Source organism: Sinohyriopsis cumingii, chromosome 3 (assembly GCF_028554795.1).
Source record: "Sinohyriopsis cumingii isolate HCF-2022 chromosome 3, ASM2855479v2, whole genome shotgun sequence".
Taxonomy (NCBI): domain Eukaryota; kingdom Metazoa; phylum Mollusca; class Bivalvia; order Unionida; family Unionidae; genus Sinohyriopsis; species Sinohyriopsis cumingii.
The window spans coordinates 102,946,267-102,967,050 of record NC_142963.1 but is presented as its reverse complement, the minus strand read 5'-3'; the positions used below and the strand labels follow the sequence as shown (position 1 = coordinate 102,967,050).

Here is a 20,784-nt window from a genome sequence, read left to right as displayed (position 1 = left end):
TGAATGTTTGAAATCATAATGTGGGGAAAATATGAAGTCTTTCAATTGCAATTATCAAAAAGACGCTATGGAATTTAATGCTTATTTCATTTTGAGTGCAGTAAGGAGGATGTAATTGCACTTATCGAAATTAACAGTACAATTTCGAAATGTGTAATCAAGATTGAGAACCTACGACATGGCTCATGTAATTCGGATTCGCAGAACTAAGAAAGTACATTTTAAGGAAATTCAGGATGTAAAACTGTAAGTATATATATATATTTTTTTTTGCCATCCTTATCACCAGCTAAAGAAGACAGTATATGACTTGTCACTTGTACGTTATTTGTAAGGAATTATTTTTTTGCGTTTGTTGTATACTGTAGCTAGCCTAAATCCGAAACATTGTATCAACGCGGAATGTGCCAAAGCAGCTGGTATGTGGCAGTCCACGAAACGCCCGTTTTGGTTCATTCAGAAACAAATTTGAACAACCACAACATAAAGGGCCTCTTATTCGGGTGTACATGATTTGTTTACAAATCAAAAGTGCTGGCGTCTGCGTCCATTGTTTGTTTACAGTACAAAGTAGTTCCTTTATGTACGTGAATGCTATATGTGTATTGTCGCGCGAATTCAATATCGGGTAATACTGCACGATTCTGACAATGTAAAGTTAACGGGGGAAAAATGAACATATAATAATTATAGGTTACTGCCTTTGTATGGGAAAATATGAACGAGAGTTTTTGGCTGGAATACTGCACGACCTTGGGAGTGTACTATATCCATCCGACAAAACGAGTTCATATTTTCCCATACAAATGCAGTAACCTTTTTATTATATGCTCATTTTCTTATTCTACCTAAGGCTTAATTATATAAACAAAATACACCACAAGAAACAACGTAAATGAATGAATGCCGTATTCCAAACTAAATACACAATCGCAGATTTATCATTACACAACAACATCATTATTAATGCGCACACAACTCCGCCCAGATAAATTTGAACTTAGTCGCGCGCTCGACATAACTTTTGAAAGAAAATGGCGTGTCTAGTTAAAATTGAAATTTGCAGTCATATTGTGAATGAATGCACATTGCAACAACTTTTCCATTTGATCTGGAATGAATATATTTTGATACTTTATTTCGATTCGACGAAAGTTTGTGATTTTGGACTGGATTAATCTGTGCAAATAATACATGAAATACATCGGATTGAAGCGGCGCGGGAGAAGTGTGTTTACATCTGCAATTGTGAATGTTCTGTCATTGACTATTTGAAATCATTATGTGGGGAAAATATGCAGTGTTTCAATTGCAATTATCAAAAAGACGCTATTGAATTTAATGTTTATTTCATTTTGAGTACAGTAAGAAAGATGTAATTGCACTTGGAATATGGTCGAAATTACAGTACAATTTCGAAATGTGTAATCAGGCTTGAGAACTCATGACATGGCTCATGTAATTCGGATTTGCAGAACTAAGAAAGTACATTTTGAGGAAATTCTGGATGTAAAACTGTAAGTATATTTTTTTTTTTGCCATTCTTATTACCAGCTAAATGAATGTAGCTAAACAGATGGTATGTTGCAGTCCACGAAACATCTGCTTTAGTTCATTCAGAAACAAATTTAATCAACCAAAACGTATTGCGTCTACTGTGCGAATGTACATGATTTGTTTACAAAGTAGTTTCTAATACACTATTGGGCACACGTGTCCTACACGTTGGTGCAATATGAAGGTGTGCAATATCGTAAAATATTGAACGATTCTGATAATGTAAAGTTAACGGAGAAAAAAATGAGCATATAATAAAACATTATATTGTGTATCAATCAGTATTAACTTTATTGACAGATTGAAAGAAACAAAAGAAAAGTTATAACAAAATAATTCGGAACTTTTCCACTACTAGTCGTACTCATTAAGAATGTTAGAGTCATTCGTCCCGTTGAAGAATGCGAATATTACGACATCTAATAACCAACTTGTTCGTATAAACTTTGTATTCATTTTATAAAGTCATCCGTTTAAATTCAAATTAGCAAGATGCATGGGGTAAGAACTGTAAAATATAGAAAACAGAGACACTAAAATACATTTAAAGCTTAATACAGTCTCAAGTTGAATATGTAAATAATTATTCCAAATTTTAACATTATTCATAATAGAAAAATCAGACTGAAACTAACTTCCTTCAGTTCATTTTAAAACTTAAAGGAGACTAGTTATTTATGCTAATAAGAAAAAGAAACTGAAGAAGTAATATTAGAAGTCGAAGAAGACGGCAGTGGTCTGTGGTGGTAACCAAAGTAAAGTAGATTTATGTTTCAAGGGACGTTACTCGGAAAAAATTGTATATGGTTCGCGGGATAGTCTCCTCCTGAATTGTTCTTCGTCCAATTTTATATCTACATTTAGCCAATCACTTCCAAATTTTCTTTTGTGGAACAAATATGTACTTGCAATGGTTTTTGACTAACATATACTAGCATTAGTTTTTGACTAATTATTTCTCAGAGACCAAAAGCTTATTGTAAACTCTCAACTCTTGAAGAAATGTCCATAAATGTGATTTATATCTTCTGGCAAGCAATATACACTTTCTCAAGAGAATTTAGCTCTCAATGAAAATGCCGATGCAATGTATTCCATCGTAACAATGCACTGTATAGAAAGACACAAAACTTACGAAATTGATAGAAATTTTAGTCCCTTTCTAAACTAATCAAACTAGTCCAGTACAACCAATAAAAAAAACTGTTCTAACCAAATAGTGGGATTACTCAAACTCTTGTTTAAATGCTTATATTTAAAGGCATTTTATCTAAAATATGAATAATTTTATCGCACAATATTCAACAATTACATGCCGGAATATGTATGCCTCATTCTCGTTAGAATTAGTCTAGACCGCTCCTATGGCCTAAATGGATAGAGCGTCTGTTTCGGATGCAGGAGGTCGCGGGTTCGAACCACGGCCGAGTCATACCAAAGACTTCAAAAAATGGTACTGACAGCTGCCTCGCTATGCGTGCAGCATTAAGAGGCTAGTGTTTGGACTGGCCGGTCTGGTGTCAGGATAATGTGAATGGATGGGACATGATGCTACATATGTGCGGCATGATGCCCCAGTGATAGACATAACTATAATCTGTCACACTGACTGAAAAATTGTAAAAGCTACGTAAAAATCCCAATCACAAACACACACACACACAATTCGTCTACCCGTTTTGAACTTCACTGTTCCACTTACTATGAATTGTAGAGAATAGTTTCACAAATTTACATAAAAGATTTGGAATAAATGATACAAATCCTGAAAAGAGTCGCTCTTCTGGACTAGATGACTGTTTGATCAGTGAAGTATCTTCTACTATAAATTGGGTCTCTGGCTGTAATATGTGCTCCAGTTCCTGAATGAGGCAATGAATCGTGTCACAGTCTATTTGACTTATTGACTGGTTCAAATAAATGGTGTATTCGTTAGCCTGAACTTCTTCATTGCACAGTCTTAGCAAATTAACTATGGCAAGGTACTCCCGCAGCAAGTCTACACGCACTCCACTTGACAATGTGATGCTTTCTTGTGTTTTTCTAAAGAATAATATGACGTCATTTAGTGTTGATACTGTTTGCAGATTGACCGGTTTCACGATTCGTAAAATTCTTAGAAGTTCATCAATGGACAGTTCCAGCTTCTTGTAGCGACTTTCGATAGTGCACAGGTCATGTTGCACCCGCCTGATCCACTGTGGCAACTCTACACATGACGTTTCTGTAATATATATACAAAGAGAGAGAGATGCTTTTCAGTCAACATCATCGTTGTGGTGGACATCACCAACATCATTATTTGTTGCACTCGTTTTTATAATCTTCAAAATATAAAAAGTAGAAGTATATGGAAAAGTAGAAGGAAGAAAGGAATAAAGTAATAAATGAAGCAGTAGCGGCAAAGTGCACAAATACTATTGTTTGACTAAACGTCTGATTGAAAGTATGGATGGATGCATATATGTATGGATTTATGAATGGATGTAATACGACTCATGAGCACAATCATGGCTATAAAATGCCAATTAAGTTTAGGTATCCACAATGAGGTACACACAAAAAGACAGAGTAAAACATGACTGAATGCTGTTGATAGTGCTTTTGATATACCGGGTAGCATGTCTTCTTACCCTTCGATATTTGACCATTAACTTTTTTTAAAATGCATCTTGTTATGCTTTATGGTACTAGGAAACCCCAAGCTTTTCATGTCCACTTTGGGAACCCCAAGTTTTGCACATCCACTTTGGGAACCCAATCTTTGTACATCCACTTTGAGAACACCAAGTTTTGCACATCCACTTTGGGAACCCAATTTTTGTACATCCACTTTGGGAACCCCATGTTTTGCACATCCACTTTTGGAACCCAATTTTTGTACATCCACTTTGGGAACCCCAAGTTTTGCACATCCACTTTAGGAACCCAATCTTTGTACATCCACTTTGGGAACCCCAAGTTTTGCACATCCACTTTGGGAACCCAATCTTTGTACGTCCACTTTGGGAACCCCAAGTTTAGCACATCTACTCTGGGAACCCAATCTTTGTACATCCACTTTGGGAACCCCAAGTTTTGCACATCCACTTTGGAAACCCAATCTTTGTACATTCACTTTGGGAACTCCAAGTTTTGCACATCCACTTTGGGAACCCAATCTTTGTACATCCACTTTGGGAACCCCAAGTTTTGCACATCCACTTTGGGAACCCAATCTTTGTACATCCACTTTGGGAACCCCAAGTTTTGAACATCCACTTTAGGAACCCAATCTTGTACATCCTCTTTGGGAACCCCAAGTTTTGCACATCCACGTTGGGAACCCAATCTTTGTACATCCACTTTGGAAACCCCAAGTTTTGTACATGCACTTAGGGAACCCCAGGCTTTTCACATGTACTGTCGTATTCTTGTGAACAGTGTCTGGCTAATTGTTACGAGATTTGAAGAAAGTACTAATCTTGACGCCGAGTTTAGAAGTAAATCAGGACAGGAAATAGGAAATCAAAACATAAGGCTCAATCTATAATCACAACTTCTCCGCTACTTCCGGCAATTTTCAAATTACTGCGAAAACAGTTAGCTGAATGCCATCTTGAACCATGCAAAAATAATACATAAACTTTGCTCAATCTAAATACACTTGTTAGATACATCCGCCTTCTGACTAACAAAACGTCAAAATCTAAAACACGTTAAAGCTACAAATACATTCGAGACAGAATCAGGAGTTATTATGGGATAGGTTGCGACGTCATGATTTAGTGAATTAGGTGACACTGTCAAGAGTCACCCTGCGTCTAAGTCTTTCCCATGAATATTTCGACTCGGGTTAAATTCTTAAAAGAGTGTTACTAGATATGGATAAGCTTACCAAATCCACCACCATCGTGGCTAAGGTTACAATTATTCTAATTCATAAATGTTACTTTCCCATAACAATCGTATGCGAAGAAATTATGCATTTTTACCTGTTTCATTAACCTCGTTTATCATAGGTAGAGTTTCGTTTTCGGACGTCGAAGGGAGCTCAAGGCCATCAGCTGGGTGCAGCTTCCCCTTATCATCCAGATTCCTGGCAAGAAGGATTCCTCTGTATTCCTCCACTCGATCCTCTTCTAGGTTGACCACAAGGGAAATGTGATTGGCCCTTAAGGTCTGTAGGTGTTTCTGCGTTATAAATGCTGATGACATGATCGCTCGTAGTCGACCACTTTGGTACATCTGATACAGGGTCTCGAAAGCACCAAGTGTTGAACACAGCACGTGCACAAAGGGATTACTCTCCACAGATAGTTTCTGAATGAGCATTCCTTTATGACTAAGCATTGATCTCAGTGTTTGCAAATGGATATGTCTATTGTCATAGATCAGTTGGTAAAATTTAGTGAAGACTCTGTTGAGAGCAGTTTTTGACGTAGAGATTCCCGAATCACGTAGCACAATTTTATCCAATGATAGCATGATTTTTACGTCACCTTAAAAAGAAGAGAAGATTCAAATGTTATAAAAATATATATCCACGCATATGGCTTAGAACAACCTAAATAAAGAAATAAAGTTGTATTCTATTCTGTACACAAACTAGACTTAGATCTAAAAATGTAACTATCTTACTTTTTTAATTACCTCACTGATATAAAGTCTATTTTTCTGATATTCCTAAATAAGATTAATTTTCATTTAAAAAAATCTTGCAGCTGACGTCGTGCCATGTGCTTTGTTTTGCAATGCACGATTAAGAAACAATTGTGAAGTCAATTGCATCAGTTTATTGTGTGGATTCCGGTATGCATAAAGTTTGGCCTTGTTTTATCTGATGCATCAAATGCGAAATCACATAATAAATTCCTCAATATAGTTCGCTTATTCATTGAAGTATCACAAGGTGTGCAAATAAGTAAATGACATTCTGAAGTTTTTTATAGTATGCGCATTTTGTTATAGCGCCCCGTTTTAAGGAATTCTTAGATTTTTGTGATTACTTGTTTAATTATTGGAATTCGGTGCAATGTAAATATTCCTTAGCCCGTAATAATTAGTCAGTTACTAGGAGCAAACGTCGCGGCGGTAAAGTGTTAGTGAGCTTCCATGATGCCATGGTTCACTAGTAGTGAATTCAGGTCAAAACCCAATGAGTGACCCTGAATACCATAGTCCCTATTAAAATCTAGTGCTGTACATTGGTGGTGTGACTGCAGTGGCAGTATTTACGGTAGGAAACCGGTAAATTACACAATAGAATCAATAAGAATGGACTTAGCAGATGCCGTTTATGTCGCCATGGTGGCAAATGGGATGCAGTTGTACTGGCGAAATGTGCCTGGAAACTATGGATTGACTGGCCTAAGGTGGCGTAGCTAAAATAGTTCCCTGTGTTGGGGGAGAGTTGTATAGTTTCTACGGTGCGAACTGCTGGCGGTATGGAAACCTAACGAAGAGAAACTATGCAGATGTGCGGTTGACAGATATTTCGCAGGTTGTGAGATCTGTGGTCTTGAACTGACTAGAGTAATATTTATGAATAGAACGGACACGTCGGGCTTTCTAATTTACAACTGAAGTTGGAGGCAAGTCTTTGGAAATTTGGGGTAAACTTATGACTTCTAGCTGGAATCGCTCCAGTGTTTGACACCGCTCGGTCAAGCAAAGAACCCTGGCTTGTAATATAACGCTAACAAATATGCTTTTCCATTTAATGAGATATAAGACACAAATGCATGCACTGAGAAAATCGTTTTTATCAAAGACAACTTATAGAGGAAACAAACATGACAAAGCAATGTGCATCTAATCTGACAAACTGAACAAGTGGTTTCGAGATATTAGGATCCTTTTTCAAAGCGTATGACGCAAATAAAACTTACAATAAAGGTAAACGATATATATATATATATATATATATATATATATATATATATATATATATATATATATATATATATATACACAAAATGATGAACGAAATCAAGGAATATAATCCTAATATATCCTTAAAAAGCGGAAACCTGTACACTTTGAATCATTTAAATTTTTCGTAAATCAGATAATTTATTTGGGGAAAAAAAACACTCTTTCGCGTTTAACTTGCCTGCAGGTGACCTTAAACCAAAACAAAGAAAATATAACTTGATACGGCAATGATGGCGATGTATGACAACTCTAACTTTTGTTGGGGATAACATTTACTGAATAGGAAAATGCGTTTCTAACATGCTTAAACGCCAACATCTCTGTAACACATACAAATGGAATCATCGCCAAAACCTGCACAAAAATGCAATTACCAAAGTATGTAAAAACAAGAAAATAAGAAGTCAGAGACTTTCCAAATCAAACATGGTGGACATCCTAATATCAACTATTACACCACCAAAATATTGTATATAATGTTTTGCTTGCCTTCTTTGCATACATATGTGTATTTTAAATGATATAGACAAAGATAGACAAAGAACATTGCAAGTATCATTATAGCACATTTAAACAATTTCGAACAGCATCCTGATGCAAAAAAGTAGTCTTTTAAAAATATGGACACCGTCTAAAATCTATATGAGAGGTGCTTAAATTGCTCATACCCATAATTGTGTGATATCACAGTACACTATTTCGTTGCAAAAGCTTTGATGCCAGATGAAATTGCGCCTTCGATCAAATACATTTCAACGTGAGACTCAGCGTAGAAAGGAAAGGTAGCCTCGTGCTTTCTCAATGCCATTTTGTCTTTGACGTATCTCCGTCAATAAGGTGAACGTTGAATATCTTGCAGAGAAATTCGTAATGTATTGTAATCCATGCTGCTGTTTACAGACGAATAATTCAGTTCCATTGCAGTTTTGACACCAACTGATATAACTGCAGTTTTGTCCTGTATTAATTATATACATTGATTTGTGTGACTGGTACAGTGCGGTCATCCTTTGAAGTGCGTGCAAAGTAACTCTTCTTACCTCTGGCGCATATGGTATTGAAGTTTCATCATTAATATATTTAAATACATGTTAAACAAAGACGAAAACACACTTTTGTCATACATTGTTTTGCAAATTTCCAGCCTTCAATACAAAGTCACGAAAGTGGCCAGCATCAAATGCAACGTTTGTCTTTGTTTTAATTATGTACCCATATACCTTGACATTGTAATATTTGCACGACTGACCTAGGGAATTCTGTCTTTTTACTCTCTTTCGTTCGACTCTACTGATGTCGGAAAGAGTTGGCTGGTGTATGCACATTTAATTTTAGTCTCATCAAACAAGTTAATAATACAGAATCCTGTGTTTTCATTCACTTCCTTTATGACAATGACTTTCAGCCCTCTTATACACGTGTAAGAACACATCTCACAAACACACACACACACACACACATTAATATATATATATATATATATATATATATATATATATATATATATATATATATATATATATATATATATATATATATATATATATATATCCTCTGACTCGCAAATGGTAGCATGTTTACTCCATGGGCTAACAACTGAAGCATAATCAGCACACTGAAATGTTAATCTCCATTGCCATGATTTTATATTGTATACAATAGATCAGACAATATTATGTTGTGCAGGACACTCCTTGCTCGAGTGCCAATTGTGCTAAAGGAGAAAACAAACATCATTTTCATTTAGTGTAAACGGTTGAAAACTGCATTGTTTAAATTTCAACTGTACCAGAAAGTATCTCGTATCCAGTATACAAGATGGTGACAGACACATGGAACAGAAACAGTTTGGTAACCCTTATACTAGATGGCGATGGACAAAATTTAAATTGATAAATGGAATAGAAATAGTTTGGTATCGTTTGAAGAGATGACAATGATGCACAACATTTTTGAATTTTTAAGCGAACGATAAATTTGATTATGCATAGCGGAGGTTAGGGTAAATAGAATGTAATTGTCAATCCTGAAATGTGAATTGATTTGTTGATTTTATTTTTGTTTAATTACTGTGCGTGGGCCTTATCTTACAAAAAGATCTTACTGTTTTAAAATATACAGGTGGGACAGATTTTTCATCCGCTACCCACTTATTGTTAACAGTTGCATGAGCCACTCTGATCAATTTATCGCGTTACTTATTTAGCCTTCTACACGATTAGAACTGTGTCCCCTGAATGATTATTTTTCATTAACTTTGATGTTCAATATTAAAAAATATTTGTCATTATTCGTTATAAGAAGATCAACAAAATCATTTCATATCAGTCTCATTTTGTCACTGTTTGACATTGTCTTATTTTGCCATTGTTAGACACCGTTGTTTCATTTTGTCACTGTTAGACATCATTGTCTAGTTTATCATTTTTAGACATCATTGTCGTATTTTGTAATTATTAGACATCATTGTCTCATTTTGTCATTGTGTGACTTCATTGTCTCATGCTGTCATTGTTAGACTTGGAATGCATAATGGTACTCCCATAAATGTAAGCCGCGGATAGACAGGACCTCTGACATTGCAGCCATAAACATACACATCTGAGGCAATTATCTCACTGCCATGAGTGGATAGTTTCCGCTGATAGTCTTATTAGTGGTGTAGAGAAGATAAAACTTTAGGCATGTATATTGTTTTGCAAATGAAGTGATGTTCTGTAATATCATTTAGTCCTACTGTATTCAACATTTGGTCTGTATATATATATAATAGATCACCAACCCCAACCACCAATCAACCTCTCCCTCCGGAAGCAATGTGACTCGATTACTTTAATCTACTTTCCTGGACACGATATAACTTTCAAATCTTCATGTGCCTAAAGACACAAAAAAAACAAACAAATCTCTCTCTCTCTCTCTCTCTCTCTCTCTCTCTCTCTCCAGTGATTTGGAATTAGTACGGAAACCGACATGCTGAGACTATATATTCAAACTTTAATCAAACGTTTTATCTCTAAATGGACTGCATAAAAAATGTCGACCTACAGATCTCGGGTAAACGGTGCAATTCGTTACTGGTCCCCTTGTGTCCCGTTGCTGATCCTGGAGACGGCCGACGTACAGACGAAACTCTTGCAGATTTTTTTGTTTCACCTGAAAGACAGCATCATAATGGTAATGCATGCTGGTTTTCTTAAACTGCAGAATTTTCGTTACGTACGATATTTCATTATGTCGCCATAGATCTACTTTCATACATGCTTTATTTTAATGGATACTTTTATGTTTCAGACTTCATTCAATAGTTGTCTCATATTCTTTCTCATCCACGCTGAACGCAATAAGTGTCAAGCATTTAATGCATGTCCTAGATGCAAAAATGATTGATCCTTGTATGTGATATTATTTTACCAAATAACAAAATGGGGAACTTTGTTTGGCATTAGACTATACATCATGTATCTGAACATTCGGAACTTCTTTCCAGATTTTAGAATGTATATATATACTCTGATTTGCATCTAATTTATTTGTGAGCTTACGTACATATATTTTATCACTCAAAAACAATACACACGGCACTTGAAGGAGAGATGGTGGAAAGATTAAGCTTAATAACAATAGCAGAAAGAAAGCAATTTATCTGAACCTGTGTTTTAGTCATGAAGATTCACTATCACAGGGCAAGGTGACTGATTAGACAATAAGTTATTACTACATCACAAAATTTATTTGGTATACTTATGGACCAGCATCTGAAATGATTGCAAACACATTTTCAGACCAATCATGGCTGATTGATCTTGCTATTTTAAACAGAATGGTTTGCGATAAAATAAAATGTTACAATCAATGTTAAAATAATGGAATTTTTCCAGTGGAGGCCAAGATCAGTGGTTGTTGTGCTGTTTTACATCTTATCTCTTTCGTGGTGGCCATATGTATCTCACAAATGGAATAGGTTGCGGGTTTCAAAATCTCACTTTGAACCTATTCGACCATGAATTCCTCTCCTTTGACAATCAACTGGATGTGTAAACGACCGACCACCAAAGACCAATAATTTCCTTCGGGTATTCTAATTTCTTCGCCAAAGAACCACCTGGCTTGACCACACGTGAAAATTCCATTTCGTTTCAAACATTTTATTTCAATTATAAAATAGCATCAAAGAAATAAGTCTCCAAGTTGCTGCCACTTACTGTGGGTATCAAGAGCACTCAATATAAACTTTTAGAAATTTGGTTCCTTAGTTCATAAGAGCTACGCGACACGAGGCTTTAAATTTAATTTCTTTTCAACAATTTTATTGAACAAATGATAACATTGCAGACTGCAAGTTACTACAGATTATCGAGGTTGTCAAGACCACTTGATATAAATTGTTAAAAGCTGTCTCATAATCCATATGAAGTTAGTTAAACTGGAATCACATCAAAATTTGTGCGTGGGGTCTACATGCCCATATATGCAACTGACTTCAATTATAAAACAATAAAGGCCAGTGATTTCGTATACTTCAAATGTATTCACTGGAATTTGTTTCGCTCACTATGAAATCAGTTCTTGTCATTTATTCCTACTACAAATGATAATAGGCAATATGAGGCTTCCGTTTATATACTTGTCATGTTAATCGCGACAATATTTTCTATGTATACACCCTGACTTGTGGTATGAGCGTAAGCAAAGCATATACAAACCGAAGCAAATTGTGTTTCCTCTCAAAAGCACGGGCTTAGTTCCATTCCTTGACATCGTCCCGGCAGATGTCTTTGGTCGCATTCTGTTTCCCAGACAATCAGTGTTTATACTCTTAAGTTCATCTGCAATATATTATACAACACTGCATGTGTGCCGGAAACAGAACTGTATATTTTCCATTACTTGTACATAAACTGAAATTCATGGCCCTTTGAGCCAATGCATGGACAGTGACCAATTATATTCCAGACCTAAATATGAACAATTGTATAATTATGCACTACACTGAACATGCCGCATATAAGCATGCCCGTGTCGTTTTTGGAAAAAAAATAAATACGATTATTCGATCAAATGACACTTGAATGTTTGTAAGAATATAAATCCAGTTCTTGTAGCCACTTTTGATATTTATTATGTTTATGTCTTTCCGTTCGTTCCTTCTTTTCTGTGTCGTCGTTGTTGTCGTTCTATTGGCTACATACCCTTTAGTCTATTGCTAATCCTCCCATCCTGGAGCTAGAGATAGTCATGGATACAAAATAATATGTTGTAAGACGAGATAGCTGAAGACAACGTGTCAATGCACATCCATCAATATTGATGTATTTATCTCACTATTTACTTGAATAGGAAACACACAAGGGTTTATATTCCTACAAATTTTAACGTGGTTTGTACCATTACTATTTCTACTACCTAAGCTTTCCTCTGCACTGTACACACACACGCACGCGCGCGCGCACGCACGCACGCACGCACGCACACACACACACATACATACATACATACATACATACATACATACATACATACATACACACATACGTGTGTAGACATAAAGTTCCTTTCAACACCTCTCCTAAAATTATAATATTACAGGGCCAGTCCATCTATTATGAGTCTATTAAGCACAATTATTGACACGGACATGGGGGTTTATGGGTTTATTTCCACACAAAATAATAACAGACCAATACAGAAAATGGACCAATATAGCCATAAACACTTAATGAAGTGTTTCAAAAGGGAGACATCAGGTATGTGCGAGAGAAAACTCATTGCATCAAATCGTTTACAATAATTAAAACTGATGGCTTAACGCATTATACTTCAGCGTGATAATCCTAATGTTTCACCTTCGGAATTAAAACGTATATAAAGATGAAAATTACAATGAAGTCGCCTTATATATTACTATAAGACAGGGAAATACAGTGGGCACCATTATAAAAAGTCAATGGAGAAATAAAGTTCAGTGGAACGAGGTATGGAAGAAATGGGAGCGGGTCAAATCACTGAAAATCCAAAGCATGTTTTCAAAATACCTGCGTGATTTCTGGCTTTCTGGTGAAGCAGCCTTCAGACGGAACATGACCAGAATTATGCCAAAATGTCTGTTATGTTAAAGAAGGAACTTCACAAAGAAACATGTCATGACACATTGCAATGCAAAAAACATGAAATGCGATATCATAAAAACATTTAAGGCAAAAAAGAGGGATATCACGAAACATTGTTATAAGCTACCAAGCAACAATATTTTAACCAAAGTAATATACTTTATTACTAAAACCCATGATGATATGTTGACAAGTTATTAATATGGCAATATCTAATAGACACGTACTTATAAGGATTAGCACATAATCCTAAAAATGTTTCCTGTACCGAGGAAGGACCACTACGGGAGATGGGATCCAGGACGCCACCCAACTTAGGGGTTTGGTATTTTACCCACTAAAATAAATCAGTTGATCTAAATGTAACAATACAATGACAACGAGCACCATACGTGAAGGGAAAACCTACCTAACTAATAAAAAAATAACTGAAAGGAAACTTTAAAAAAATAAATAATAAATTTTCCTTTTGCCAGATATATATATATATATATATATATATATATATATATATATATATATATATATATATATATATATATATATATATATATATATATATATATATAGTACTGAACACAGACAGTAGATATATACTGGCTAAAGATCACAAATGGGAAACAGTGGGAAGGAAACCGGTCTTAGGCATGTGCCTCTGGCAGAAAGTACTCTATAATTTCAACCTTGTAGATTCCGGGAAAATTGGGAACCCTGATAAATAACAACAAAAACGACTAGGACAAAAGATCAACCCATTTCAGAAACATATTTAAATAAATTGTAAAACCAAATTCTATTTTGTTTGTTTACGAAAAAACAACACTGCAGACCTATGAAAGATGCATGAACATATAATATCCTTTATAAACGTCCGGCGGCATGGGGGGGGGGGGGACCTCAACGGTGACTAGCACACAAAATTCTGGAACCTTGCGATGCGTCCACATATAAAAGAAGTTGCCTTATCATGTTTAGATGAATCATTTGTTTGTTAATCGAATGTACTTTATTTTTCTCTGGTCTCTTGATCAAGATTCTCATGTTGAGCTTGTTTTAACGCACCTTTCTCTAATGCGCTGTTTTTTTTAAACAGCTCTCACGCTACTGAAACTCGTTATCTTTCAAGAACGATCTTTAAAACTTCTGTGTACATTTCTTGAATTATATCCTGAAGATAGTTTCAATTTAACTTGGTAGTTTTATGTATCCGCCAGCTCCCAATAGTAAAACGATTAATCAAATACTTACTATTTTACGCGTGCTTTCTTTTTACCGTTCATTAGCTCGGTCTTCAAAATCCTTTAACGTTATATGCATGCTCTTGTTTGTTCTATGGAGATAATTCTTGTTATCTAAGCATTGCTTTCTTTAACAGGATTTGTCCTTAATCTTACTGTATTCTTTAATTTCAATCTTGTAATATGCCATCCATTTTCTAGCTTAATATTGAGTGAAATATATTCACATTCTAGTCTATAAGATTACCTCAAGCAGTTTTACTACAAATGGAGACCGCTCTAGTGGTTAGAGCATCCGCCTCGAATGCGGGAGGTCGTGGGTTCGATTCCCGGCTGAGTCATATCAAAGACTTACAAAAATGGTACTACCAGCTGCCTCGCTTGACGCTCAGCATTAAGAGGTTAGTGTTAGGACTGGTCAACCTGGTGTCAGGATAATGTGACTGGGTGGGACATCACGCTGCATGTCTGCGGCATGATGCCCCAGTGTTAGACATCAGTATAAACTGCATCACTGCAGACATCGTAGCGATATGACTAAAAGATTGTTAATGCTACGTTAAAAATGCAAGACCACACACACTCTACTACAGATGGCTTTTTTTCTCTGAGTGACTGAGACATTTAGATGTTTCATTTCGAAATAAACCTTGTAAGATTTTTACCATCAACAAACTGTGTTTTAGGGTTTTATCTCTTTGAAGATTTCTTGTAAGGCATTTTGTACGTTATCTCTCTTGTTTACCTTCACTTTCTTAGACTTAACGTATTTAAAGAAAGAAAAAAACTATCTGTATCACTGTCTAAATGTATTGATATCCGTCGTCGTTGCTTTGAATGCTTCCGTGTTAACAATGTGCCGGACACTGCTCATCCACTTAACTAACAAATGCACGTACAGGAAACCTTTATATTGCTTGCTTGTATCATCTGTAGGTAGATTGTTCATTATTTCAAAATTATTTTGTTTTCATTTTTATTCTCGTTTAATTTGTCACCACAGTTGATTTAATATTTGTTTAAGCAACTGGTTTTCATAATTTTTGGTAAGGATGGCTTAATATTTTTTGTCTTGCTCTCCTAAATTTATGACGTCAATTGTTTCCAATAAAGAGCTGTATTTTTGGCACATCGTATCAAACGCAAAGACACCCAAATTGTAATTTAATACTTGATTAAATGTGTTTATGCGTTATCATAAAGCCAACATGACTTGCATCTACCAAGGGAACTTTTCTTTTCAAGAATATAATTTTGAACGTTATTTCAATCATTTCGAAAGTAATAACGATTAGAGATTGATATCTAATTGTTCCATTAGTATGGTAGAATTTTAAATAGATGCAGTATATACTTAGCCACTGTGTACTGTTTTAAAATTAATCTTCTATTCCATTATTGTACCTGTTTTTGAAGACTTATCCTATGAAATTGACTAGATCTTAAAACTGTCCTGTAAAATTAGCCGAAAACAAATTTGTAATATGTGTCAAAAAAAAACATAAATTGCTGCTTAAATCATCATGATATGATGGCTTTCAATTTTATCATGAATGAAAATAATCGGTAAATCTGCATATTTTCTAAAGCATTACAGGATATCGTTTTTCATACTGGTTCCATTTTCTAACGTTTGCCAAAATACGCTGGCGGATCTGGGAGTATGTATTCTTTATCAGTGTATTCCAGCAAATGCTTGCTCTCAGCGAACCGTTCGTGACTGTTATTCAGCACCCAAAAAATACTATTTACAGATTATTTACTAATTAGGTTATCAAAAAACCTGTTATTAATCAGCAATTGAAATTCAATATTTGACCAGGGTAACATTCAAAAACTGAACTTGTTCAAGCAGCAGAAACCTGTCTGCCGATAAAGGAATTTAAGTTTATGTCCCGTACTTAATGAAAACTGTAATTATGAATGATCGTTTATGTTAATATTATTTACCTAATTATTATATTGTATTTTTATCACTGCAGCAATGAAAACTTATAATAGGTCATCCTATAAATTTCCATTCCGCTTTAATAAAAAACGATACCTTCTGCTCGTCGCAGGTCACATTCTTTGATAACTTCCATCAAGGCTTCCGTAGTGGCATGACGACCGTTCAGCTCGCGCCAAAGGCATAGACCCTCGTACATAACATCGTACAAACGAGATTTATTGGTGCGTTTTTCGAGCTCGCCAATCTGTGTCTGGTCCAAACCCAGCTTTTCTAGAACACCTTTCCATCTATGAAGCGTATATGGACATATCCTTCGGAATACATCCTTTATATCTGTATCAAAAACAAGAATGGCCAAATAATATGTACACAAAATCACTGTAGTAAGGTTGCCTTCGTCTGGTAAGCTGTATCAAAGCAGGAACTTCATGCAAAAAAGGTTGTCTCAAAAAGTGAATTTTAAAGACTAAAGCACCTTGTATTGTCCAGATTTAATAATGTTCATACAGCCCCTATTCTCGCCACTGTTCATGGAAACTTTATAACGCCATAATGATGTCTATTAATTTAGGAAAGACATAAAGATCACTTTCCGAAACCAACCAAATATTAAAAATAATTTGTTCAATGTTATTCATTCATTTATCTATTCAATTTGGAAAGATCTACAGATCGTTTTCTAAATAAAATACCTCCATTAATTAGTTATTTCTTATTTTATTTATTAGATGTAAAAATATCCCAGTTTTGTTTTTAAGTATTTTTAATTGTTTGAATTGCATGCATGCAATAAATGTTTATCTCTCTCTCATATCACCCTTTGACTCTCCTCCGTGCCCCTCTAATTCATGATTAAAACCTAATGCTGTGTTATATCGACTTGAGACTAACTTTTGTATCCGATATATATTAGTACGCAATTGATCAAGATTGTTCTGTCTTTGCAGCATGAAGATTCCCACATCAATTTAGACAGACACGTTGATTAACTGAACATACATGTGTAGAAAATATCCTTTCCTGCAACTTTTTAATTAATAGCCGTGGAAGAAGATGGTTACTTTGTTACATTGAAACTGTATTAATGATGTAGGGATTCGCACAGAAGTTCCATATGTATAGATCAAGCTAACTCCGTTTTGACTTCGTCTGTGGCAAGTAGAGTCTTTCTTCTATTTTACATGAATTATTTCATAAGAATGAGTGAATGACAAAATGAGCGCAAGAAAAACGAATAAAAGAGATATGTGTAGATGTCGATTTGAGGGTGCAACTCACTTTAACGAAAATGTACTTCGTTCAAAGTAACTGTGTTGATTTGTTATATTGCAAACCCATGTGCCACTTATTTCGTCATTATTCTTCCTTGCGAAAAGTGTGCATCTTTATAACCATTCGACGATGTGCTTTCGTCTAGAAACACTTTAGCGCATGTCGATTTGTAGACACACTTACGAAGAGAAAACACTTCACAAAAAGGTTATAGCAGGGGTGGGGAGCGGTGATGCAGTGATGGTGCAAAAACTAATAATCCGCAAGGGATTGAATGATAAAATGAGTACAAAATTAGACAAAGATCTATGAGAAAAGACAACTAGTACATCTCTGTGTGATATAGTTACAAAATAACACAACGTTCTGGCATGCAAAAAAGGTCATAAGGTTTTTGAGTTAAAAGTTGGTTTGTCAACTATATATATATATATATATATATATATATATATATATATATATATATATATATATATATATACTTTACACAAACAGCTTACCATTGACCGGTACGTTCATCTTTGCTTCAGCGGATTTGTGATGTTCCATGTCGACTAGTGAATCCCGCAATACACAATCTTCTGACACCAAAGAACTTTCAAAACATACATGTCAAAATTCGATCCTTTCATCATTCCCTGATAAGAGCTCACTTAAGAAATATGAGATAGCTGACTATCATGCCCATTTATCTAGTCTTATATTCAACATGTCTTTTCGGGCAAAGCAATTGAGATTACTTGTTTAACTTTTAAATCAATTGAACAGGTCTCGAATCAATTTCTACCTGTGTACATTTTTGTAAGGTCTTTCCTGACGCCACATAAAATTCAATACCTAGCGTTGTTATGTGTATTCATGCGGCACTTAGAATTGTGTTTCCCTTTATAAACGTTTATTTGTGTCTTAGACGAAGGATTACGTTTTGCCACTGAAAAGTTAGTAGAGTGATTTACTAAACTAAGTCACGTGAGAACACCCTATGTAACACTGAATAATCTTGAAAACATGAAGGAACTCCAGACAATTGCCGAGGTAACTAAATATGATCGAATTATCACATGCCTGATGATACTGGATTTCATGTTCACTTTATTTGGACCACAATATTTCTAGATCACATATATTTCTGTACTGTTACAAAAAACAACAGATATTTTAAAACTGAATATTCGCAAATAATCACGTGTAAGAAAATCTGTTTGCAAAAAATCTATTCAGAATTCTCACGTCGTTATAGATTTTTGCGCACACCGTGCGTTTCGTATAATTGACTTGAAGAAAAACAAATACTGCTCTAAAGTTATATGATACACTAGGAAGTAGCGATAGTTTGCAATGTATAGTGGTGCCTAGTCTCAGCGATAACATGATTAATTTTCCAAGAGAGTCCTAATGGAAGCAATGCATGCTGTAAACGAGCATTATTTTTCTACAAAACAAACTACAGCAAAAATGAGAACTTTGCTGAAAACCCGACAATGGTTTAGAAGTAGCAATAAGCGTGTTTTCAAAATGGCGAACCTACGGCCATTTTAATTGTCAGAGGGGTAATATTTTCAATAAAAAAAACTAATCTAACCGGAAAGAGTAGTTTTCGAATTTCTTGACAACCCTCGCCTTGATTTTAAAGGAGTAACAATAAAAATATTTGAAATGGTCGTCCCGGCGTCTAGGCTGAATTTTCGCGGGAAAGCACAGTCAGGCAGATCAAATACACCTGAAAACAAATCTAGGTACAGCAATAACAGTATTTATCTTTACCGGTGTCCTGCCTGAATTTTCGCTGAAAGTCGCTGTCAGGCAGGATCAACTACATTTCAAAATCAAATCGGAATATTAAGTTTCGTAACAATCTTACTTAATTTTTCAGAGGAATAAGTGACTAGCAATATTTTTTATATGGAACAATCAAGTCTGATGTCGATTAAGTTTCATAATCGTTCTTCCAGCGATTATTAACAACAGTTTGTGTAACTGACGACGGTCGGTTTGCCTATCATATTTGCCATCATAGGTCCAGATACTTTTGTCGCATGCCAGGGGAGAAAATTCACCACACTTCTTCTTAACGGATTTTCGCCCGTATCTGGTCACGATTGGGGGGGTGGGGTAGGATCAATTGGGGTCAGTCAGTGCGGGCTCAGGAACCAACGGGAGGGGGAGATCTGGCCATAATATTGTTTTATCGTCCATCTCTCTGTTTCTCTATTAGCCTCAGTTTTACCATCATACCTCCACGTAGAGAGGGAGTGTGATTTGGATCAACTGAGGTAGAGCTGCCATGTTGACTGACCAACCAATACAGAGCATGAGAAAAGAGAGGGGTAGAGGCCTTCAGATATGTTAATATTTGAAAAGTATATTTTACAACTTTCTTATAGAATAAAAGAGTCTTACATGGATTACAAAATATGTGTGCCCCTGATTAAGATATCAGTTTTAACTAGGCTGAGCACGTTTGATTCCCACTGGCCCTTGCTAAAGACAAAATTACAAAGCAAAGGCAAAAAAAAAAACCCACAAAAGTAAACGTTGAATTTGCAAAACTTTACTTGCTTTGTAAACATATTTGGAATGGAATAAATAGAACATAATTTGTCACTGACCGTCAATAGCCACGGATAACATTGTAACCGAGATACTGTAGGTTATTCTAAAGACGATTCTAGTTGAAATCAAACATGGCGCGAATTATTTTTTCTTAATGTACTATTGTACTTTGAGCTGGAAACGTTAC

At 35.4% G+C, this 20,784-nt stretch overlaps 1 protein-coding gene across 1 annotated transcript; it reads right to left on the bottom strand.

Annotated features, from left to right (window-relative positions):
• Positions 1-1,332: 1,332 nt before the first annotated feature.
• LOC149803426 (uncharacterized) lies at positions 1,333-18,839 on the bottom strand. Its single transcript, XM_089951412.1, has 6 exons — positions 18,545-18,839; positions 16,866-17,105; positions 12,180-12,302; positions 10,522-10,629; positions 5,532-6,038; positions 1,333-3,781 (listed from the first exon to the last, which is right to left on the bottom strand). Exons 1-6 carry the CDS (start codon positions 18,591-18,593, stop codon positions 3,228-3,230), a joined length of 1,581 nt encoding a protein of 526 aa, XP_089807538.1. The 5' UTR covers positions 18,594-18,839; the 3' UTR covers positions 1,333-3,227.
• Between the last annotated feature and the right edge of the window lie 1,945 nt (positions 18,840-20,784).

Bases quoted from the DNA above. Each gene is read 5' to 3' on its own strand.
- LOC149803426 (XM_089951412.1), bottom strand. From the start codon at position 18,593: ATGGAACATCACAAATCCGCTGAAGCAAAGATGAACGTACCGGTCAAT. The intron at 10,630-12,179 runs GTTTGTATATGC...GCTGTCTTTCAG, and splicing joins AGGAAACACAATTTGCTTCG to GTGAAACAAAAAAATCTGCA. The intron at 6,039-10,521 runs GTAGGTCGACAT...CTTCTTTTTAAG, and splicing joins GCACCGTTTACCCGAGATCT to GTGACGTAAAAATCATGCTA.